Below are 24,542 nucleotides of genomic sequence, written 5' to 3' on the forward strand. Positions count from 1 at the left end.
GGAAAGTTTTGCATGAACCCGCATCTCTCTCATCCACTCGGCGCTTCACTGGTCAAAAGGAGCCCAGGAGGCTTGTGACCCTGTAACCCCTGTAAAACCCTGCCCCCACGTAGTCTTCTGCTCCGTCTGCAGGAGCGCGTCACTCCACCAGCCCGCCGCATGTGCAGACAGATAGCACTCAGAAAATAATGTCTGCTGTTGTTGTTGTTGTTGTTGTTGTTGTTGTTGTTGTTGCAGCAGGAGAGTTTTAGATCGTTTTACTGAAAGATACAGAGGCTTTCCAAAAAGCATGGTGGCACTTCCTCCACTGTGGGAACATGGACGCAGCGTTGGCTCACTTGCCTTCTTCCCCGAATGAACTTTAACCTACTTTCCCATACTGCCCCTCTCTCTCTCTCTCTCTCTCTCTCTCTCTCGCTCTCCCTCTCTCTCTCCATATAGGCTGTTATTGGTGCAGTTTAAAGGGGAAAGAAAAATAAACTGCAGCTGCCCATTTCTTTTTTTCATTCTTTCCCCAAAGTGTCTCTGGTTCACTTGGAGGGTTTGATTGTGGCCAGGAAGCTGTTGATCTTATTTGCAGACGACTATAGGGGTTAATAATGCATGTCATGAAGATTTTGCATTAAGATTTTGAATGTTGCATAAAAAAAGTAATTGATCCGGTGGAGGAATAATGTGTGTTTTCGTTTGGTTTGAGTAAGTTCGCAGCCATTATAATTGACCTCCACACAGACAATAGACTGGCAGCCTATTGAGCAGGCCTCATGTTGGAACCCTCCTGGTAGGGTGGAATGTGTCCCAGTGTTTTGAACTGGGCTTTCAACTGGGAGGAGGGGTTATTTTTAGCAATATTAATTTGCATCACTGGATGAATACGCTCGGCAATATGTAACTCACTTATAGTCCAGAATGATATTCTGGAGATGAAAGCTATACGTTTCAATGTAAACAAGCTAAACAAACATCCTTCCGTTCGTTGTCAATGTCGTAGATCACGTAACATTTGAGTCTTGGTTAGAAGGTTTTCTATCGAGCAGAAATAAAAACTAGACCTCATGGACTGACTTTGGACATGTTTATGAATTGCCAACATCTTGCAGAGAAACTACAGGCAGCTCTGCAGCCAACTAAGGATTTTCATCATCGGTTTATCTTTCGGATAGTACTTGATTCATCATTTAAGTCTATGAAATAAAATAATGTCCTAAAATTGTTTTTGTCCAACTAACCCAAAAGTGTTAATTAAGGGAACCTCTAAGCTTAGACTGTCGTTACTGTTCCTGAAGGTAAAGAATCACCTTCCACGCTCAACAATATTCAACTCCTCTGAATTATTGTTTAGTTTGAATAGATATCATTACAGCCAAAGCTTTGAGACGACATCCAGGACACTCCGGTCAGTTTTAGGGAGTTTGCTTTCACCGTGTCGAGAGTGAAACTGCACAGAGACCAGTGGAGGCATCTTCTCAAGTCTCCTCACTTCTCGTGTCTGAGAAACCTGCAGCAGCGACCGCAGGGCAGTCTCTGAAGAAATGTGCAGAACTCTATTATAATCTCACTCCAAAACAAATAGGCGATCTTGAAGATCACTAAAACACTGCTTCTTTAACGTATACCTTTGTAAATATGAACTGTAGAACAGTATCCCTTCTCTTCTCCTTAAAGAGCTGACACACAGGTGTTTTCAATTGTCTGATTAGACCCGCCTTGGGCAGAACTACACTAATAACAGGGTGAGTTGATCGCACTACAAGCACCAATTAGAATTCGTTGCCATGACAGACGCAACACTGGACACGCCCACACAGTAGTGAGAAGAGGCCTAATCAGATCGATTAAGTGAAAACATCTGTGTGCTGTGTTTAGGGCCTTTCAGCTGTCCACTGAACTGTCGAAGAAACACAAATAAATTTGCCATAAAGATTTTATTTTCATGAATGCTTTCACACTTGTATCCTTTATAAAGTTATGTACACATTATTCGCTCCCATGGTAAATAAAGAAAACAATATCCAGAGTTTGGAAAGAGAAAGGTAAAGGGAAAAAAAAGAAAAGGGGAAAGGCAACAGAATAAAAAAGTAAAGCACAACAAATATTTTAACAGAGAACTCTAAATCATGAAATATATAGTACTGATCTTAAGGAATTTGTGTTGACGTCTACATAATATCGCCAGTGATTTATAAACTCATAATTAGAGGTAGGGTTATAGAAACATGACATGCTTTGTTGATGCAGCTAATACAATTGGGCCAATTGATGCCAACAGCTCCCCCTGATGGGACCACTGTGAACAGCACGTCATGACTGGGCTCAATTTAAATCATATTGTGGAGGATTATTTAAAATTAACGTCATTTTCTTTTACACAACTCAGATAATCTTTTGATATTATTACACTTTTTTTTAATGCAACAGTTTGTCAGCAAGCTGCAAGTTTGTTTGTGCTCATGTATATATATATTAATAATTACTCTTGTGTAAATGGGGTAAGTCTAATTGGGCATTGATGTAGTTTTTAAAAAACTGGTTTTGCCAGTAAATAATCACAAGGGAGTTGATCACTGACAGGATTTTTTTTTAAAGAAACTTTAAACACACTTTCAGACAAACTTTCTCTCATAAACTGGTGACATGACGGTGCACTTTGTGCAGGACTTCAGTCTATTTGTGCATAATGTACCATATTCACAGCAGTCCACAAATAAATGTATTGATCCGTAAAGGCCTGATGATAATCTTGTGACTATTTGGTGCAGTGTACCAAATTGTGATAAAAAAAAAAAACAATATATATAAAAAAAAAAAACAGAAGCTAATAACTGAGTGTAGTCTGTTAAAATATATATTTACACTCGCAGGATCACCTTAGAGTATAATGCGGTTGGTGACAGAGCTACACTACACTAGGTGTGGAGCTGAGAAATGAACTGGTAATACATTTGGGACTTGAAATGTACATCTTTATCCTTTTTCATATGGACTTTGGTCTAAAAAGAAAAAGAAAAAAAAAAAGTTCTGGAATTTCACAAGATCATTACGATCCTTTAAATGTCTTTAAATAAGGCAACATTCATTACAAGGTAGCACACTGCTATTCATTATGAATTAACGTGTGGCAACACCCGATGAAATAGTTCAGTTTAAAAATCTAGTTTTCCATTGTGAAAACCAGATCGTAGTCCCCGTTCAAGTTTGAACATATACGTACGTCAAGTTCAGGCATGCATTCAAACCACTGCTGTGTATTTTAAACAGTCAAATAAAATATATCTTGTCGAGTAAGGAAAGCGAACGAGAACACAGCATTTGCAAACTCAAATCCCATGAGGTATATACACACACACACACACTATAGTCTGTGCGCTCAGACAACACATATCTTCAAATCCCTAAAATGCCATTTCAGTGACAATGGCAGAAGTAAGGCAAGTATTTATTTTTAAGAAATGTAACTAATCGGCGATGCGCGTGAGGAACTCGATAGATTCAGTGCTCGTCAGCCAAAACAAAACTATGGTTTTAAAAAAAGGTGCACGTTGGTAATTTAGACAATGTGTTGACATCTAATAGGACGTGCTTTCTGATGCATCCAAAAGGCATGTGACAGGGTAATATATTCAAATGTATTATTATAAATCAGACCAATAGATGTTTTGTATTCTTTGGTGTTAAGAGTAAACAACTGCATGGATCAGAGTTATTGTTGACATGAGATCAAGAGGATCTAGTTCGTCAAATCAAAGTCCATTACCTTCTGACCAATTCTCAAATTCAAATTTTAGCAGATGTTCAATACGTGTCGAATGAAAACCAAACGAGGGAACTTCCTGCTGAACGTTAGTATGAAAAAACTTCGGCATGTCCGCTTATTTTAAATGACACCTCATGCTCTCGTAATAGATTAACAGTGCAACATACTTTTTGAAGCATCTTCATGGGCAACACCTCCGTGTAAACTGCAATATAATTTCTAGCGTTATGCAGTGCTTATGCTGTTATGGAGAAATGCCTCATATGGCAAACACCACGTGCTCTAAAACCCACCCGTTCATCGTTGGTTAAATCATTGCTTCAAATGAGTGGGCCCTATCTGTGCTCAATGTGTGAGAGTGAGATCAATCGGAATGTCCATGCTGTCCATGTTAGCGGTGAACGGATGGCTGGTACCCTGCAGCATTATCTGATGCCTTGCTTCTATTTCAGTCATGTAAGCCTCGCTGAGCACAGCCTAAAAAAAAATTAAAATAAATCACAGCGCAATTAATTGATTCCTCTCTAGTTTTGATTTCCCCTCCTGTGCCAGCTAATGCATCGACGAGTACTGCAGGATAATTTGTGATCTCTGTGACCTCACACAATGCAACCAAAAGGCCTACCGCCTACACATTAAATCACCGAAAATTACTATGTGATGACCTGGACAATATGATCCACGTGTCTCTGCCAAAGCCGTATTTCTGAAGATCTATTAAGTCCCTGTACAACACAACAGCTTTACAATAAGGCAATAAACCAAACCTATGCAATTAGTTAGACTAAACAATGTTCAGAGCGAAGGGTTATTGTATGTCCTAAACTGTTTACCAGGAAGATACATTAGAAAAATAATGCATGTATATATGCTTCTCCGCAGCTTCTCTATTTCTAAAATATAGACACATCTGTGAGAAAGACTTTCAAGAACGCACGTTGGCTGTGAAGGAGGGATGGGGGCCTTTTTGTCATTCTACAGTCTCTGTCACAACAATGCATGTGGAAAGGTAACAGTTTAAGGTCCAACATTACAAGAACAGACTAAAATACATTTCATCATCACCAAAGAAGAAGCACTATGGTTTAAATAACAGTTCTTGGCCCACTCAAGTTGCTGGATGGAAATCACCTCCACATCCATACTAAAAAAAGAAGAAAAAAAAGAAAAGAAAGTGAAGGAAGTAATCTTTGCTTTTTTCCTATATGTTGTGGTTAATATTACATTTTAATGAAGCATGTCTTTTAGACTCTCTTAGCCTTCTGGAGCTCCAGCCACCACCTGTACATCTACCACCTGATGGGAGCAGTCGCCGCTGCCGCCTTAAGCTTCCTCCGGTGCTGTGGGCCTCTTCAGGTCCCGGATCTGCTTGATCAGATAGTTCTTCTCATCACAGAACTGCTCATCCTCCGATCTGTCGGTCTGGAAGTGGCCCAGGAACTCCACGAGTTTGGTCTGGTTCTTCAGCAGGATGTCCAGCACGGGCTGAGTCTTGTTGGGGTTTGCAACGAATACCTTTTTTTTTTTTTAAATTTAAAAAAGGTAGAGAGATGATTGGCAATTTGAAAAGTGTCATCCTAAAATGAGATCCTCTAGCCTCTAACAGAACTTTCAATATTTGACCAACTAAAACGAAGCAGCATTTCACATATAGTTGCACTGATGATACGTCTTTTATGAGCACACCTTGAACACATGGAATGCTTCAAACTGGATGTTTCTGCTGTTGTCTCTTAGCAAGTTCATCATCAGCTTCAAGTTCTCCGCCCGACTGATGTATTTGGTCATGACAGTGAAGTTGTGTCTATCCAGCAGAAGTTCCCCGAGGAGCTGAAAAACAATATGCAATTACAACATATTATTTTAGTATGACCTTTAGGAGCATGTCAGTAACACTTGAATCTAAAAGTGATTTGGCTCAGAGCGGTGGAGCTTCTACCTTCAAAGACTGTCGTTTGGTGACGTAGTTCTCAGAATGCAGGAGCTTCTCGTATTCTGTAAACACCTGATAGACATGTTGCAAATATATGAATAGGCACAGCATAAGCCTGTGTTTGATTGAAGATTAAAAACACCCATGAGGCTCACCCTGTCATAATTGTTCTCCAGGAAATCTGCACACATAATCTTGTGTCTTGTGAGGAGATCCTGTGAAGCAACAGAAGAGCCCAAAGTATTAGAGACAAGCCGTTGTTGGTATGAAGAGGCTGGAAACCGAAAAGAAGAAAAAACTGCACTGTACCTTGAATGAGGCGAAGGCGTCTGAGGCGATGTCAAAGGTCGAAAGCTCCACATAACCAAAGAAGCAGTAGAAGTCTTCAGAGAAGAGCACTGTCCGTGCCAAAGGCTCGTGGCGCAGGCACTCTCTCAGCATCATCCCACAGTTCAGAGCCACTTCTGGACTCTCATATCTGCACAGGTTAACACATGGCAGGCCCAGGTCAAGTCATTTGCCTCATCAGAATTGAATAAAAACAGCAACAAATGTAAGTCTCTTTAAGGAAAATCCATCATAAACACTTTAAACCAGTATTTCTCAAACTGTGGGGCACGCCCCTCTAGCGGTGATATTACAGGTGGGGTGCAAGGGGAAATGCAGAATTGTTTTTATTTACAGAACTTTATTGATAACTTCACATATTACAAAAGTTCAAATTACAAACATATAACCAAGTCATTAATGCCTGTACTTTTGTGTAAATATTTACATTACGCAACGGCCAAAATTCTTGGCGACTTGCCACATCCTATCACCATGAGATCGGCTTTTTTGCTGTCGTCTCTCTCAAAACAAAACACAAACCTAAGCTCAACATTGAGCATGAATTAAGAGTGACCGTCTGCAACCACGTTTTTAAAAGATTTGTAGTGGAAAGCCGGCTCATTGCAGCCACTAATACTGATAAAAACGTGATGTCTCACAAATATCTGACTAATTTAGTTTTTCACATGTTGGGTTTTATTGTTTTAAAATGATATGCACTGTAAAACTCCGTCAAACTCTTTATTGCCAAATATTTTAACTTGTTTTGTTTAGTTTTTCCACAGGTTGCACTTTGTTATTATCTTGAAAAGATATTCAGTCCAAAACAGGAGAATTGCAGCCACAATTAGCTATTTTTTCAAATGAGTTGTTTTTTTGCACAGATAAAACTTTTTTGCATTGTTCTAACAAAGTGATTGCACATTTTACTTGTTTTTGTCTGATGGAGCAATCTGGTTTACTTGAAAGTGATTGCAATTTTCTTTATTCTACCATTTGAAAAAGCACAGATGGAGGAGTCACAAAAGTTGTTATTTCAATAAAGATTTGGCATGGACCATTCTGTTACAATTTTGTTGGGGCGTGGGGCATGAAAATGTTTCTTCTTTCAAAGTGGGGCGTGACAGAAAAAGTTTGAGAACCACTGCTTCAAACACTGCTATTGATGAGCATACATAAACTTCTAGGTCATATTTTCAATGGTGAGAGAAGAAAGCTGGCCAAATGTGGACAATTAACCACGCAGCCAAAAAGGGAACCTCTTAGCAGAAGAATCATCTTTAACATCAATGTTAAATGTCATATTTTGATGACCATCTCTGAAAACCAGAACTTGATGGTCCGCTTTAGAGACATGACATTTTGGATCAAAGTTCAAAAACACGGCCAGTGGCAAAGATGGCAATTGATCGACTGACAGCAGCTTCAACCTACCATAACGCAATGCAGCCGTAAGACATGTTGCTCTTCGAGTAGGCAGACTCAGCTGTTTTTTTAGAGCTGTAAAACCAGCACTGCTATCGCTCTTCATCAACATGCGTTACCCACAGGTGAATGCAACAAGTTCACGCTCGTTCCACTGGGAGTTGTTGAAACACATAATGCGTAATTTGGAAAATCACAAGGCCGGTTGAGGTAAAGTAAAAAGAAAAGTGTTTAAAAAGCACATAAAACTAAATTAAAGCTTAAGAGTATCTAAGGTTGGACTTGCCTTAAGTATATGAAAGTGTACATATAAGGCAGTCAGATCAATCATCTATCAAACACTGAGATCCTGTAGGCTGAAAAGATGAACTTACCCTTTCAGCAGCATGAAGAGGATCTGTTGTTGTGTAGAGATGTATTCTACCGTGGGTGTACGGCTGCCAATCTGGCGTCTCACAATATTGCTGAACAAATGAACCACATCCTTCTTCCCCTGTATAAGGAAAAAAAGCACATAGTGGTAAACGGCTGACTGGGTGCCTATGATATGCAGAGACTTTTTTTTCTTTACTTTCGGCATCGATGTTCAAATCACGCACACATTGGCGTCCCTGATCATTAGGTGCTGGCACTAAAGGATCAACACTTTATACACAAATAAAGTCACAGCGGAAATAAAGTGCATTTTGCCCACCTCAAAATCAATCCTCTGCAGGTTTGCAATGAGAGCAATGAGTAGGTTGGTGTTGTACAGCTCTTGTGCAAGCTGAGCCACTGCTTCGGTTTGAGGCTCCTTGTCGCCTGTTCCACTAAGTACCTCCTTCAGGGAGGCCAGGTTTTTGGACACCTCCTCTGCAACCTGAATTGTGGAAAAGGGTTCATAACTGCTACCGTCAGATGGGGATGAGAATAAGAGACAAACCAAATCAAGTATGAGACAGTCCACAGCCGACCTTTTCACACTTTTTGCTGTCTCCAGCATCCATCTTTTCCATGTAGGCCACATTCTCCTTCAAACTCCTCACTATGTCAGCTGGGCTCTTCTGAGACTTCCCAAAAGGAAAAGGCATGACTGGAGACTGGTAATCCAAGCCCAAATATCTGTAGAAATAAAACACTGGCTCAAGTCACGATTATATGCAAGAAATTCAACTTCCTGTACCTCTTTGCATCAGGACATGGCTGAACAGCTCTCACCTGAAGGAAGCGACAAGACGGCTAAGTTAGTTTGACCGCCTGACTGAGAACCGAGTCTCCGAAGTTAAACTGTGGCGTTAACCTACAGTGTTAAAGACCATGACAGCACGCGCAGCTAGCTAACACCGCTAACCTTACTTTAGTTTTCAAAGATAATGCGCGTAGGTTAGAGTGAAAGTAACACTTTTACGATACGTGTCCCAGTCGGTTTATTAGTTTTCAAAGTTAGCATTAGCCCAGGCGAATAAAAACGCGAACTTTCTACCCGGAACGAGGATGTAACGGAGATCGAGACCGTAACAATGTCAACGTTGGAGCAATGTTCAGCCGCAAAGTTGAGCTAGCTTGTGACCTAGTTAGCGGTAGCAAGAAACAAGAACACCAGCGTCGGTCGGTCAGTAGGCGGACAGCGAGGGACGTCACCGCGGAAAACACACACCACACGCCGCTGAAACATTCAGGTGACGCTGTCAGCACTCACCGAGGAGGGAACTGTGGTTCTGAAGCTGAAGGAGGCTCGGCGGCTAAAGGTTAGCTAGCGGGCTAGCAAGTTGTCCCCACTTTCTTTTTTTCCGTAACGCTGTTACTTTGAAATGTCCGTGTCGTTGTCTGTAGCCGTCTAAGTGTAGCTACAAGTTGCTCAAAGGGACGACCTTCATAGCGGTGCTAGCTCCTACGAAGCGCTCTACTCGTGACCGTCTGTCACCTAACTTGCTAGCTGTCTAGTACTGAGAGAGTTGCTGGGCTGGCCCGTCTGACAACTTCATTTCCCTGTTCTCTTCTGGCGAAACTCTCGTCCTCTCCTCATCCCGGGGACACTGGGCGGGTATGTTTTGCTTTACAAAATGACTGCCACTGCCGTTGTCCAATCACTTTAACCAAGGCCAACTCGTGGGAACTCCCTCTGCGTTGTAGGTACGCATGTTTCGGGGCTCGCAAATTCCTCGCGGGTGGACAGTTAAAAGAACACACGGGAAGCCCCTCCAGCTGGACTGCCCTGTAACAGCAACCAAGTGCTCCTACATTCTCGAGGAACGATAAGGCCATAACATGTTTTCTGAATGTTTTAAGCTTTGAGACAGCCTTAAGTGTGCACGGAATTGAACTTTTCTATTGTGTGTTGTATTACCAATTGTTTAAGTGGTATCTTTATAACTATGAGCATTAGGCTTATTAGTAGTAATTTTCCTAATGAGGTCATCAACATCATTCCAGCACATTTAGATTTTTGGTACTCATTTCGCATTTCTGGAGGATAATAACGCTATTCAATCAGAGCTGTCGGTTTAGACCTAGCCATGCAGTGCAATGTCAAGTAAAATTGCCAAGTAAAACAACTGCCTGAGGCCTTTGATACCATTGATCACAACCCTGTGAAATAAGCTGTTTCTTTATTGGTTTTGATTGATCGTCTGGTTCAAATAATATCTTTGTGGTAGAGTTCAAACTTGTGCTGCCAATGGCTTCAGGGTTTTCCAGAGGGATCAATCTTATGTCCTCTGCTGATTACTCTATATAATAACTACCATAGTATAATATGTATTATCCTTTCTGGTACTGCAATGTCCATATTCATGCTGTCACCTGTTCAGCCCATGACCAGATTTAACCTGTCAAGGGCCAACACTTTGGTTTTGGGCAGATGGGACCCTAATGACCACAACACCCTCACTGGATCGTGCACACACAATCAACTACAGAGGACTACATACCGTTTTCTAATTTATTATCATGAATATTCAATAAATGAGCACATAATAAATAAGGGCCTTGGGATTAGGTATGACAAGGAAAGCAAGCTCCCACAATTTACAGTGTGTAGCCCTGAAATGAACTCTTTTTAAAAATTAAAATCTGACATAACACAAGTGTTTGTCGAATCTCTTTTAAACCGGCATCCAGCATTGCCAGCCTGGATAGCGCTACGTCAATAACAAAGACATTCCCATAAGGTATTTGTGTAAAGCACCTTTCGTCTCCCTCACACTCGGACCTCCTGCGTCTTTATCGCGATTGAGACGTTGCGACGTACGCCTGTCCGCCGACGGGTCTTTTATTTTGAAAGCCCCGCCCGGAAGTCGCAGTGTCTCGAGCGCTGTAGCTAGCTTGATGCTAGTGTGAAAAGCTCACGATCACTTCTGAAGGACGGAAAGAAACACAGCCACTGCCCGCAACACTTTCCCATCTTCCCCACTGTGTCGGCGCCGTAAGACAGTGTGAGCAGGTAAGACGTGAGCTGTGCACCGGCGGCGTAAGACCGCCGCGGTGTTGCGTGGCCTATTGTCGTCTCGGGCCGTGCTGCTGGCGCACAAGCCGAGCGGCTCTCCTTTCGCAGGGACACATCACGTATGGCGCTCTTTACTTCGAAACGGTTTGCGAAGACCCGCGCCTGTCATGACCATTTCACACATTTAAAGGGCAATATTCGCCGTTTTTTTCGGGTTCCAGCGGGGAACATAATGTCGAAGTGTCATATTTTCCTTCCACCGACCTTTATTTCCCCACATGAAGAGGCCTTGGGGGGAGATTTTCGGGGCGTTGAGATGTTTGAAATTTGTTTTCAGTTATAGCCGAGTTAGTTTGGTGGGAAAGAAACACACGCACGCACACCCCCTTCGATTCAAAAACTTTGCAGGACAAATTTGGTGGCACTTTTTCACGTTTTTTCCCCTTCGCTGATGTCACAAATCGACCACGACGCCGCCGCGTGATACGGGATTGTGCTGCGGGATCGTTTTCGGTGAAGAGCAGATGTTGAAATAACGGACATTTGACGCTATTTACACGGACAGGATCGTGCGTTTGCTCCGCTGATGAAGCCGCCGCCGCCGCAGTGAAATCCCGGCCTTGCTATGGAGGCTGTGTTGGCTCTATCAAGGCGTCGCAGCACACTGCTATTGTGATTTTAAGAGGGGAACAAAAAAAAGAAACACCCACTTTAGTTTGTATACTATTAAGGATGAAGTACATGTCTTTTTTTTACCCTTCATGTTTTAATACATGCGTGGCGCCTGCAGCGCATCGTGGAGACCATCGAGCAGGCTCTCTGCAAGTGACAGCACACATTGGGAGATTTCCTCTCCTCGCCTACGTTAAACAATACAGGGATGGATTTGCAACCGATCTTCCATCGTTAAGAAAAATGTGTGTTTAACATACAAAGGTTTAATTAAAAAAATGCAGCCGAAATGATGCAATATTCAAATCGTCCTAGCTCCTGGTGATATGTGTATGTGTGTGTCTTCTCTGCTTATCACAACAGGCATTACAGTCAAATGGTGCATATTTCCACTGATTCATATTTCTTTAGAGAATAGGATGGTTTCAGGTTGAGGCAGATGAGACGTAGCTAGACTATTGGAGCAGACTGTATGCAAAAATAGAAAACATGTTGCATCATTTGCAGGAAAAACAATCATGGGGGGGGGGGGGGTTACCAGTAAATCGAAGAAGCCCCTATGTGTGAGGTAAACTAGTTTGTCTCTGCTGTCTGGCTATATCCTGTCTGATTTATACCTGGGAAGACTGGCTGAAACATACACAGGGTCTCACTAAATTCTGATGTTGGTCAGCGTTTTTTCTCACACACTCTGTGGATTTTAGTAGTCCCCCCACAGGCCAACAGAAACTCTTCATAGCACAGTGGGCCGCGATGAACTGGGTTCAGAAGTGGACAACGTGTCAATCTGGAGTCCTGTAACATGTGGTGGCCCCCTCACATGGTGTGTGTGATCCATCTAAGAGATGGAGTCGGCGGCTACCAACGAGCCAGCCGACTCTCTGCTGGATGCTCTCCACCGCTTGCGCCTGGACAATCCTGGACAACTGGCGTTGGCTGGCTAGCCGACTGTCTCTTGCTGGCCGATCGACGGTCTCTTGCTGGCCGGCGAGCCGGCCGACTCCCTGCTCCGTGCTGTTGCTCTGAGGCTGGTCGCCTCTCAGCGGTCCTGGTGCTCCGGTGGTCCGGTCCGTGGTTGGCGATTGCATCCTCCCCGGCTGGCGTGGTTCTGCAGTGTTCCACCTCGCAGCTCCTCGGGCTCAACAGCTTCTCTGCTCCTCCGTCCGTCTCGGCCATCGGGGCGCTCGGACTCCTTCGTCGGCCCCGTTGCATCCACAGAGCCTCCCGCGGAGGGTTTGTTTGCTCCTGGCCTGATCGCTCCACGCTTTCCATCCCCTCCCTCTGGTCGGCCGAGCGCATCGCTGCAGCTCGTCATCACAACAACAGTCCCCAAGAGCGAGATGGTGGCAACAAAATTAGGAACTGTTACAGCTTCCCCAGCACCCTCTACTCTTCCTGCTGACTCCACTCTCCCAAACCGGACTGGCACACCTTTTATTACCTCCAAGATGTCGTCCTTTTATGCAGTTCTTTGGTTCCCCTATTTTAGTTTGTCTGTTCTGCTTTATTTTGTATTTGTAATTTTCTATTTCTCTATTGTGTTCATTGCCTATATGGCATTGTCTCCTTTGCCTCATGTATTTTCTGAAATGTTTACTTCTATTGATGTTATGTTTTTACCTTGCTTCTATGTAGAGCACTTTGTAAACCCTGTTTTTAAAGGTGCTATATAAATAAATGTATTAAAATGTATTATCTAAGGTTTTGCTGGACATCGTGTTGGTCGGACAGGACTTTTCTTTGGTGACTTTCATTGCTCTACTTTGAGTTACTTGGAGTGGTAGTTTAGCTATAATGTCTCCCGACCAGAGGGTTTTATTATTTCAAAATACTCTAATTGAGTTGGCGAAAGAGTTTGCTTTTCCAGAGTACAGTTTACTCTTGAATAATTAATGCTTCACACATGTTAATCCCTGGTTATGAGCACATTAATAACTGATTGAATGACTCAAAACTCTGTCATCATGTCACCTACCATTACCTCATCATTCCTTCTTACCTACGTTGCCAATGACTGGACATTACCGACGTATTGTATTCATTTCAAAAGTCTGATGGTGTCCAATTTGAATCGAATGTGAGCTGCGAATATGAGCAAGATGTATGACGAGTGCATTCACGTATTTGAAAGCTGTTGTTACAATTACAGAGGACACGGCCCTGCAGTGTTACTGTATGAGTGCATTTTTACAATTCTTTGCAACTGCTTTGATGAGCTCTATGAAAAAGGATCTACCAGCTGTCTTGTCGTTCTCAATTTAACATGTATTCTTTTTCTTCTTTTTTTTTTTTCTTTCATCAGAGACTTGGTCACACAAAAAAAAGCCTTTTGTCATGTCAGGACAGAAGAAAGGAGCCGCAGCGCGGCTGCTTAAATGTGCCTTCTGCAGAACCAACCGGGACAAGGAGTGCGGGCAGCTGCAATTGTCGGACAGCCAGAAGGTGGCAGCCCACCACAAGTGCATGGTGAGGAGAGCACACTGCTCTCAGCCTTTTGTAGCCTGTGATCCTCTGGGACTAAGGCATGCTTACTTCCAACCATCACCACTTAATGCAGCGTCATAAACAATTCAGCCCAAAAGACACTTTAGATTTTGTGTTTTCGCTGTTTCTCTTGTTTATTATAAGCCTACTGAATGTCTGCATTTTCTAAAGCAAGCAGGTCTAAAACAAAAAGCAACATTTGTCGAGCAGAAGGAAGTGATTTATCTCCTGTAAATTACTCTTGAAAGGCCCCAATGTGTCTTCTTCTGTCCCCGGGGTGATCCTGACCTCCAGGTTGAGAAAACACTGTGCGACGGCCTCTGACATGCCATTTAAAATGTTTACGATAATTACATCACTGAAATCAGTTCAGATGCTAGTTAAACACGTGACATCTATCAGTACGGAATGTGGTGCATCAGCAGTGGTCTTGAGGGAAATTAAAATGCAGATATTGCACTTCTCATCCTCATAATTTAAATTTTTCTGTTAATAAATGTCCCATGCAGCTTTTCTCCTCTGCCCTGGTCACATCTCACTCAGACAGCGAAAATATCGGAGGGTTTTCCATTGAGGATGTGAAAAAGGAGATCAAGAGGGGGAATAAATTGGTGAGTGCCCCTCTGAGGTAGAATTTCTAATGTGGAAACCATGAATGTAATTCAATTAAAATGTGTATGATTTGAAGATGTTAAAAGCCCCACACATCCAAACACTGTGCACATATGAGGATATGCAGGAGCTGCTTTATTGAACTGATAATAACTAATGATGATGATAATAATGATGCATGCAGGTTTTTATACACTTGAGCACGGGCTACCTTAATTGTGGATACACAATTGTGGAGTGTATATGTATGGATGTATACAGAACATCTATTCACATTTAAAGAGGTATATTTACTAGCTTGTAGCATTACAGCGGCTCCCTCTCAAGATTTATCTCATGTTTAATAGGCTAAATCAGCTTTTCCCATCTAGTCAGATCTAGAATTCAACATGATTTTAAATGAACAGTTTGTGGCTCATTCCTCAATCTGACAAACTATCAGAAGATGAAATGCTGCTTTTTTTTGGGGGGGGGGGGGGGGGGGTCTTTTTCTTTCTTCAAATATGTGAATTTTCAAGGAGTCTGACACTGAAATGCAATTTCATCTAATTGGCAGCATGTCTAATTTAATTCTCTAAATTAATATCACTGTCACACATTATATTTGAGTTACTTTATTACTGTGGTTATTGCTCATGCCATGATATTATATGAACACTATTCTCTAAAAGATTGCCCACAGGTGCAGTGTTTATATACACACATATCTATATGTATATATATATATATATATATATATGTATATATATATATATATATATATATGTATGTATGTATGTATGTATATATATATGTGTATGTATGTATATGTGTGTATGCATGCAGTCATATGCCATTTCATTATGCCTTTCATTGCCTTTCAGACATCTGTGTCTGTCAGTAAATCTTCTTCAGACCCACATCGTAAAATCCAGTTCCACATTACTAATTGACAAAGCATATTACTAGTTGTCAGCTGTTTTTAATTAATATCAAAGATTGTGGAAGTGCCTGTGCTTGGCCTGTTTTGTTTTCCTCCTGAAGATGTTAGTCTGTATGCGTCCCCGCCAGATGTGTTCCTCATGCCACCGGCCGGGTGCCACTATCGGCTGTGACGTGAAGACGTGCCGGAGGACGTATCACTATTACTGCGCTTTGAAAGACAAAGCCCAGATCAAAGAGAATCCCTCACAAGGGATTTACCTGTAAGTCACTTTGCTGCTGCACAAATCTACGGTAAACAAAAAAGATGTTCTTCACTCATGTTGGAGTCAATTAAAATCTATTTGTTTTGCTCCCGAACATAGTGTTTACTGTCGTAAACATCGGGATGCCTCTCACGATGGCATTCAAGGTAAAGCATGAACAGCCGGTACATCTCTCTATGCTCTTTCATGAGCGGAAAGGTTTGTCCTAATCACGGCTGTCGGTTTGTCGTCAGGTGAAGAGGGAGCTGTGGCCTGTGAGTCGGACTCGTCACCTCCACAAAGTAGGGGACGGGGAAGGTTTGAGAAAGGCCGGGCCAAGGTCGGATCTCGTGGCCAATCGGAAGACACCCGTTCCACTTCCTCGCAGGCTGCAGACGAGGAGAGCTCCTCCCACGTAAGCGATCTGTGCGGCTGACTGCAGTGGTCCGTCGGCTGTGTCGCAGCCTCTGTTTTTATGAGCGTTGTCGTCCGTGTGTTCCAGCGCGAGAGGTCACCTCTCCGGGCCAGCGTGGGCGACGGTGGCCAGCGCTGTGGCTTCTGTCACGCTGGCGAGGAAGAGAACGAGACGAGGGGCATGCTTCACACCGACAACTCCAAAAAAGTGGCCGCACACTACAAGTGCATGGTAAGATTTTCCGTGCGTGCGTGGGGTCCCTTATTATACCGCGCATGTGCATTCACAGTACTGCCACTTTTCTCTCTGCCATCTGTGATCCCTCGCAGCTTTTTTCATCGGGGACGGTGCAGCTGACCACCACGTCGCGGGCTGAATTTGGAAACTTTGACGTGAAGACGGTCATCCAGGAAATCAAGAGGGGGAAAAGAATGGTGACTTCTAAACTGTCTAAAGATTTAAAGAGTTTACAAAAAACGTCTTATAATCTTTTTAAAAAATCAAATGTGTTTTTTTTTTCTCTCCAGAAATGCACACTCTGCACTCAGTTGGGTGCCACCATTGGGTGTGAAATCAAGGCGTGCGTGAAGACCTACCACTTTCACTGCGGCCTGCAAGACAAAGCCAAGTACATTGAAAACATGGCTCGTGGCATCTACAAGTGAGCTCAACTAGCCTTCGCTTCACAACCACATTTACAGATTTTAACTGTGTTATTGGATTACGTATTATTTTTACATCTGTATATTTTCAGTAGTTGCAAACCACAAAATACTTTGCACATTGATACGTTTTGCATATGATCATCAGGTTGTAAAAAGTATTTTTACTCGACAACATGCATTGAGTGTATCATTGAGGCCTGACAAACATGCTGGACGCATTATCTTCCTCCTTAAACATTTGCAAAGACAATTTTTTTGTATATTGTAAATTGTTCATGGTCAACTTACTTGCAGGCCTCCCTTTCCCCGACTTCATTATGTTTCTTGTGCGTTACCATTATCATTTGATACTTACGTGTGTGTGTGTTTAAAGACTTTACTGCAAGAACCACAGTGGCAACGAGGAGAGGGATGAAGAAGACGAGGAGCGAGAGAATCGCAGTAGACAGAGGGCAGCAAACAACCACGGAGAAACGCCGTCAATGCAAGTGAATGGCAACTAGGTGCGTTGTTCGTGGCGGTTGCTGCTGCACACAAACTATTTTTAACACCATTGCAGTAACATGTCAAACATGAGGCGTCGGTGTTTTCCTACAGCAGCATTATCATGCGCAACAACCTTTATTATTATTTTTCAGTATCATTGCCAATATAACTCAATGTCATGCACAATATAACTTTTTCTATTTTAGTTCCTATTGGGCACTGGTTATTACGTCTTTATTTTCTTGTTTTTAATCTTATGTGGTTGGACTTTTTCTATTTTAGTTGAATTTGCCTTTTTACTATTTACTTTACTCTTATTGCTATTCTATTTTGCATCAGTATTACTGCTATCATTAATTTTTCTTTTTGCTCTTGTTTTTTTCATTCATCAATCTTTGGCACAATAATTTCCTTCGGGATTAATAAAGTTGAATGTCATAATATCTTAATAAACAGCGTTTTAACATTTCATCGATGCCGTTCCTACAGGTCGGTCTGATGGATGTGGCGCAGGGCGAAACCAGAAGAAACCGAAGACGAGGGACAGACATTTTTTTATATTAAGTTTTAGCCCGCTCACAAAGCCGTGGTCTACAAGCTCCCACAAGTCCTTTTTCTACACGTTTTCTCCCAATAAACGGACGCGACGTCCCGGCGTGCGTCGTCTACATGTGAAACCCTGTTTTGACTCTCCTGGATGAGCCGCTCACGGCCCGGTGGCACCCTGCAGAGCACCGGACTGCTGCAGGATGCCGGAAAGCCATGGCTACTCTTTCCCAGGAGTCGGTCATCGGCTCCCATTTCAAATACATGTATTGTTTCTGCGAGTAAAAGGTGATGGACTGATCATGTGATTGTCGCTCACTGCCCATGTGCCCCGCCCCCCCCCCCCCCCCCCCCCCCCCCCCCCCCCCCCCCCCCGGATGCATTCTGGCTCTTCCTTTGCTTCTCAAGGACTCACTTTTAAGAGGGGTCTGTTTGTTACTAGTCTCTCTATCAAGTTGTGCAGTTTGATTACCTTGTTTCTGTAATCACGTCTTAAGAATACTCTTCATGTTAGTCTTTCTTTCTTGATATGTAATATTTTGCTACTGTATCATGAGTCATTTTTTAATATCTGGATTTCAGACAGTCGCAATTACAAGTTTCGCCAGCATGCACTTGGATTTTCCCTCACTGTTCAAGTTTTTTTAAATTTAGCTACCGAAGGGCAATGTAGAGCTCTTTAGGGGAGTTGGCCTGACTTGATTTGATGTACTGTTACCTGTATCTCTACAAATGTACCCATGAATGATCAGAAATAGAAAAATATTTTTATTTTACATACTTACTGAGTGAGTCTTTTATTTTGAAAGTGTGTACAGGGCACTCGAAACACAAGAGCTGTAATCGTGCTGGTCCCCGGGGGTTAAAGGTGAAAACCTCTAGGGAGGTTTGAAGAGTGAGGAATGTCATACATTTCACAGCACGGCCACAACTGTTCCCGTCAGCAGCGTTCCTGCTCCTGTTACATACTCTGTATGGAGGAGTTTGGATCACTGATATGGACTGTCAAATGTAATGCACTTTAATAGGTCACCATTAGGGCCATGCCATAATATGTAGAAATATTGATGTAGTACGCTGTTGGTAAAGGTTTTGACAGTGATTTATAGTAAAGCCTCAATGTTGATGTGGTTTGTCACAAATCATGACGATGTACGGCTGTTTTCACATTTATAGTCAAATCTGAGCTGAACCAGTGGGATTTTGAGGGTATTACAAATGTGGTAAACCTGCAGAATTACCAATGTTACATAATTCTTCCTGAAAACACTTTCCATACCTAGACAGTAATGACAGGCCCTGAATGTATACAAGGAAGAAATATACAGAATTGGCTTTTTCTCCCTGTGTTTTACAGCTCCGTTTTAATGCGTTATGCTGTGTTGCTATTCTATTCTACATACCAACTATTAAACTCCAAGAGATGAATGTACTAAGGGAAATTATGTAATGCGTAAAAGTCATCAGTTAAACTGCAATTTCAGAGTGCCACTGCCCGTTATATTTAACATAGACAGTAAAAATTTATTTTCAGAGAGTAATTAATATGGTAATGAAAAGGAAACTCCCAACCTGCCCTTTGGATATTCTTCGAGTCAAATTTCTAAATGACATTTTTCACCCTCTATTCTGCTCATTTTAGGCTGCTCTCTGTCGAGAGGGTTATGTAAAGCTAACAGCTTGTAGCAGAGCCGCTGTTCGCTTTTACTCATGCAAACAAGATCTTTGAGAGGTTCCAATCTGTTTTTTAGAAAAGAAAAAAAAAAAAGCATACTATGGTGAAACTTTTTATCTTTATGTCTTGAGTGACTTATTGCTCTCAGCTGATGTTGTCCATGAATCCATTGTTGTTGGGTTGGATCCGATTCTCTTATCCATTTAAGTGCTCCTTCTTGGCCACATTGGACCCCGAAATGATGTCGGTTTCTGTTTTTACGCAGACGACAATCCGATCTACCTCAGCTGTGACCCTGCAGACAACCATCAGAACAACCAGCTTCATGACATTCGCAAGTGGATGTCACAATTTCCCGCAGCTGAATGCTGATAAGACAAAGAGATATTGATCGAAGGTCAAGACAGTGCAAAAGACAGTGCAATCACCCAAATATCCAACTCTCTTGGTTCACTGTCCCATTTCATTAACTCTTCGATCAGAACGTCAGCTTGGACAAACCTATTAAATCAGTCGCTCAAGCCAGCTTTCATCATCTCAGAAACATTTCAAGGATTAGAACATTTCTGTCCCAAAAATCTGTATATCTCTGTCCACGCCTCCAGTACGAGGCGATTATTAGATTATTGTAACTCCTTGCTCTCTGGCATCAGTGAAAAACAATCCCTCTCCCACCTCCAGCTCATCCACAACTCTGCTGCAGGTATGAGGACATCTACTTTGCAGTGGACTCCATCTTACACATTCTATAAAGTGTAAACAATAATACAAGAGTGCATTGGTGCAAATATGCTGGAATACAAATTGAATGACGAATGTAACGGGTTGCTTTATACACTACGGATATGTACAGTATATGCATGTATACATGTCAGTTTACAGTATATTCAATATACAACCGCTTAGATTTATATTTGGCAGTAATAGATGTTACAAAAGAGTGTGTGGTCACGAGGGGAGAGAGCCTTTGCAGTCAGGGCTCCAAGACGTTAGAATGACCTGCCTGATGAGATCAGGGCTCCAAGCTCTGTCTCATCTTTACAATAACTTTTAAATCCAACTAAAATTGTTTTATGGTATTTTAGTTTGTTTTGCCATCTGTGTTCTATTGTGTTTGGTTTTGTATTATCTTGTTGTAATCTGTGTTAATTCTGTTCATTTGTTTTACTGTAAAGCACTTTGTAATTGTATTTTGAAAAGTGCTATATAAATAAAGTGTATTATTATTATTATTATTATTACAGGCTCAACACCTTCTTAGAGTTAGTGTATAGTATGGAACTGGGAGTCCTATTCTAGGTAGTCCAGGACCCTATTTCTCGTACCTGTAGTTAGCTGGATAATTTTTTTTTGGATGGCGGAAGTTAGAACTGTTTCCCCAGAGATAAGCCACGCCCCCTCTCCAGAGCGAATTAATTGAATGAATAAACCACAAATAGTCGGGCGAGTAAAGCGTTGTGAATATTCATGTGAACGCCGCATTACACATTTAACTTGTCTGATATGTTGCCATGCGTCTTGTCTAGCCCGCACAGCGGTGGCGGTGTTAGATGTTCCATGATTATGGTCTGGAATTCCTTATATACAGTACGTTCACGATCATCTACTGCTCCTCAGCGGAGATGAAAGAGTCTCTTCCTTTGAGTTTATTTGCCTTTGTGCTGTTAGAAAATCATGGTTTCTGTGATCGACGCTTCCCCCTTTTGAAGTAGGACGGGCACGCGCAACTATCCTGATAACTGAAGTCTGGTTCAACTATCCTGATAACTGAAGTCTGGTTCAACTATCCTGAGTACTGAAGTCTGGTTCAACTATCCTGAGTACTGAAGTCTGGTTCAATTATCCTGATTACTGAAGTCTGGTTCAACTATCCTGATAACTGAAGTCTGGTTCAACTATCCTGAGTACTGAAGTCTGGTTCAACTATCCTGAGTACTGAAGTCTGGTTCAACTATCCTGATAACTGAAGTCTGGTTCAACTATCCTGATTACTGAAGTCTGGTTCAACTATCCTGATTACTGAAGTCTGGTTCAACTATCCTGAGTACTGAAGTATGGTTCAACTATCCTGATTACTGAAGTCTGGTTCAATTATCCTGAGTACTGAAGTCTGGTTCAATTATCCTGAGTACTGAAGTCTGGTTCAACTATCCTGAGTACTGAAGTCTGGTTCAACTATCCTGATTACTGAAGTCTGGTTCAACTATCCTGATAACTGAAGTCTGGTTCAACTATCCTGATTACTGAAGTCTGGTTCAACTATCCTGAGTACTGAAGTCTGGTTCAACTATCCTGATAACTGAAGTCTGGTTCAACTATCCTGATAACTGAAGTCTGGTTCAACTATCCTGAGTACTGAAGTCTGGTTCAACTATCCTGAGTACTGAAGTCTGGTTCAATTATCCTGATTACTGAAGTCTGGTTCAACTATCCTGATAACTGAAGTCTGGTTCAACTATCCTGAGTACTGAAGTCTGGTTCAACTATCCTGAGTACTGAAGTCTGGTTCAACTATCCTGATAACTGAAGTCTGGTTCAACTATCCTGATTACTGAAGTCTGGTTCAACTATCCTGAGTACTGACGTCTGGTTCAACTATCCTGATAACTGAAGTCTGTTTCAACTATCCTGATTACTGAAGTCTGGTTCAACTATCCTGAGTACTGAAGTATGGTTCAACTATCCTGATTACTGAAGTCTGGTTCAATTATCCTGAGTACTGAAGTCTGGTTCAATTATCCTGAGTACTGAAGTCTGGTTCAACTATCCTGAGTACTGAAGTCTGGTTCAACTATCCTGATTACTGAAGTCTGGTTCAACTATCCTGATAACTGAAGTCTGGTTCAACTATCCTGATTACTGAAGTCTGGTTCAACTATCCTGAGTACTGAAGTCTGTTTCAACTATCCTGAGTACTGAAGTCTGGTTCAACTATCCTGATTACTGAAGTCTGGTTCAACTATCCTGAGTACTGAAGTCTGGTTCAACTATCCTGATTACTGAAGTCTGGTTCAACTATCCTGAGTACTGAAGTCTGGTTCAACTATCCTGATTACTGAAGTCTGGTTCAACTATCCTGAGTACTGAAGTCTGGTTCAACTATCCTGATTACTGAAGTCTGGTTCAACTATCCTGAGTACTGAAGTCTGGTTCAACTATCCTGATAACTGAAGTCTGGTTCAACTATCCTGAGTACTGAATTCTGGTTCAACTATCCTGATTACTGAAGTCTGGTTCAACTATCCTGATTAGTGAAGTCTGGTTCAACTATCCCGATAACTGAAGTCTGGTTCAACTATCCTGAGTACTGAATTCTGGTTCAACTATCCTGAGTACTGAATTCTGGTTCAACTATCCTGAGTACTGAATTCTGGTTCAACTATCCTGAGTACTGAATTCTGGTTCAACTATCCTGATTACTGAAGTCTGGTTCAACTATCCTGATTAGTGAAGTCTGGTTCAACTATCCCGATAACTGAAGTCTGGTTCAACTATCCTGAGTACTGAATTCTGGTTCAACTATCCTGAGTACTGAATTCTGGTTCAACTATCCTGAGTACTGAATTCTGGTTCAACTATCCTGATAACTGAAGTCTGGTTCGAATTAACCTTTTGAAAACAATGGCCCCCAATTGGGGGCCGATTTACACGTTATAGTTAGACTGCGTAAAACATTACAATAAACATGAGAAAATATATTGATGTTGTACATCAAATTAAACAAGAGAACTTGGGCTACAATAATTAATAAGCCATTTCCACACAACTCAAACACCAACTGAAAGAATTATTGAAATATCATAATCATCATTTTGTCAGGAGTCAGCCTACTCAGCACGTTTTCAGAACTAACAACCTGTAGCTCGTTGCGATCACAAAAAGCCAGATAGCAATAAGCAAGAGGACTCTACACAGATTCTAAATATCTTTAGAAAATCCTTCTGCACCAAAGCATCTCTGAGATATGAGCCAAAGAACACAGCAACATGAATCGCTTTAGCGCTTACAGTCACAAATGTTGCTTATCATTTTTCTTCTTCTAATCAACAAAGACTGCTATTTAGACTGCTATTAGACTGCTATTTATATAAGTCATATAAAAGTGAAATATATGGTTTGGTACATGAAAATTCAAATTGCACAGATGCCCATTTTGCCTGATTAATCTGTACTAAAACTTCTCCAACTTTGTTCTGTTTTACTTTTTCAAAGTCAAACTTTGCAGAGAGACTGTTCCCATAGTGTGCTATGATCTCTGTGAGATAATCATCCTGAAAGTGCTTTTTTCCACTAGGCGAACCTGAAAATTCAACTTTTGCTGTCTTTCATCTTTATTAACCAGTAACACATATACTAATATTTACACATAATGGTTTGCCTTTATTATAACACTAACATTATTCAAATAGCCTTTGTGGTTACACCTTTTTTAGTGAGGGCTTTATATAGATCATATACATATCCTAAATAATACTAGAACAACTATAGTAATACTGGCAGTAGTACTCAGGACTACACATATGTTTTGGGTTCACAGCTAGTTTTAAAGTTAAATAGGTAGATGACTAACCAAAGGTATAGTCACCGTGAATAACCGTATTATATGATGTTATAGTGAGTTACCACGACTATAGGCAGATCAGAACCAGGACTATAAAAATGTGGAGTACCAGAGTTCCTCCTGTGCACGCCCATCCCATCCCATAATCAGGCATCCAAAATACAAAGAGTTTTAGACACATTTTATCATAATCACTTTGCATGATCAGATTCGGTTAATTAATCGCACATTTGAAAGCATTCTATATATTCCTGGGAATAAAATCGCTGATGTGTTTATTTGTTCTAGTCCCAAACGTTATGACGTGTAAATATAAACTACTAACTCTCCACTGGTATCTGCATCTAAATGCACGCCGCGTGCTTACGTGTTGTAACAACTGGAGAAAGTCCCC

General features: G+C 41.7%; 2 protein-coding genes across 2 annotated transcripts; one reads left to right on the plus strand and one right to left on the minus strand.

Annotated features, from left to right (window-relative positions):
• Positions 1-1,906: 1,906 nt before the first annotated feature.
• Positions 1,907-9,621, minus strand: cab39l1 (calcium binding protein 39, like 1). The gene is made up of 9 exons (XM_034543287.1): positions 9,121-9,621; positions 8,396-8,543; positions 8,137-8,301; positions 7,817-7,935; positions 5,997-6,165; positions 5,843-5,902; positions 5,694-5,759; positions 5,441-5,584; positions 1,907-5,269 (listed from the first exon to the last, which is right to left on the minus strand). Exons 2-9 carry the CDS (start codon positions 8,510-8,512, stop codon positions 5,078-5,080), a joined length of 1,032 nt encoding a protein of 343 aa, XP_034399178.1. The 5' UTR covers positions 8,513-8,543; positions 9,121-9,621; the 3' UTR covers positions 1,907-5,077.
• A 1,096-nt stretch (positions 9,622-10,717) lies between these two features.
• phf6 (PHD finger protein 6) lies at positions 10,718-18,690 on the plus strand. The gene is made up of 11 exons (XM_034543942.1): positions 10,718-10,863; positions 13,841-14,004; positions 14,532-14,633; positions 15,685-15,818; positions 15,921-15,967; positions 16,055-16,215; positions 16,303-16,446; positions 16,545-16,649; positions 16,743-16,876; positions 17,254-17,383; positions 17,856-18,690. The coding sequence occupies exons 2-10, from the start codon at positions 13,873-13,875 to the stop codon at positions 17,381-17,383; spliced, it is 1,089 nt and encodes a 362-aa protein (XP_034399833.1). The 5' UTR covers positions 10,718-10,863; positions 13,841-13,872; the 3' UTR covers positions 17,856-18,690.
• The last annotated feature ends 5,852 nt before the right edge of the window (positions 18,691-24,542 follow it).

The sequence above is a fragment of the Cyclopterus lumpus genome, chromosome 10 (genome assembly GCF_009769545.1).
Source record: "Cyclopterus lumpus isolate fCycLum1 chromosome 10, fCycLum1.pri, whole genome shotgun sequence".
Lineage (NCBI taxonomy): Eukaryota > Metazoa > Chordata > Actinopteri > Perciformes > Cyclopteridae > Cyclopterus > Cyclopterus lumpus.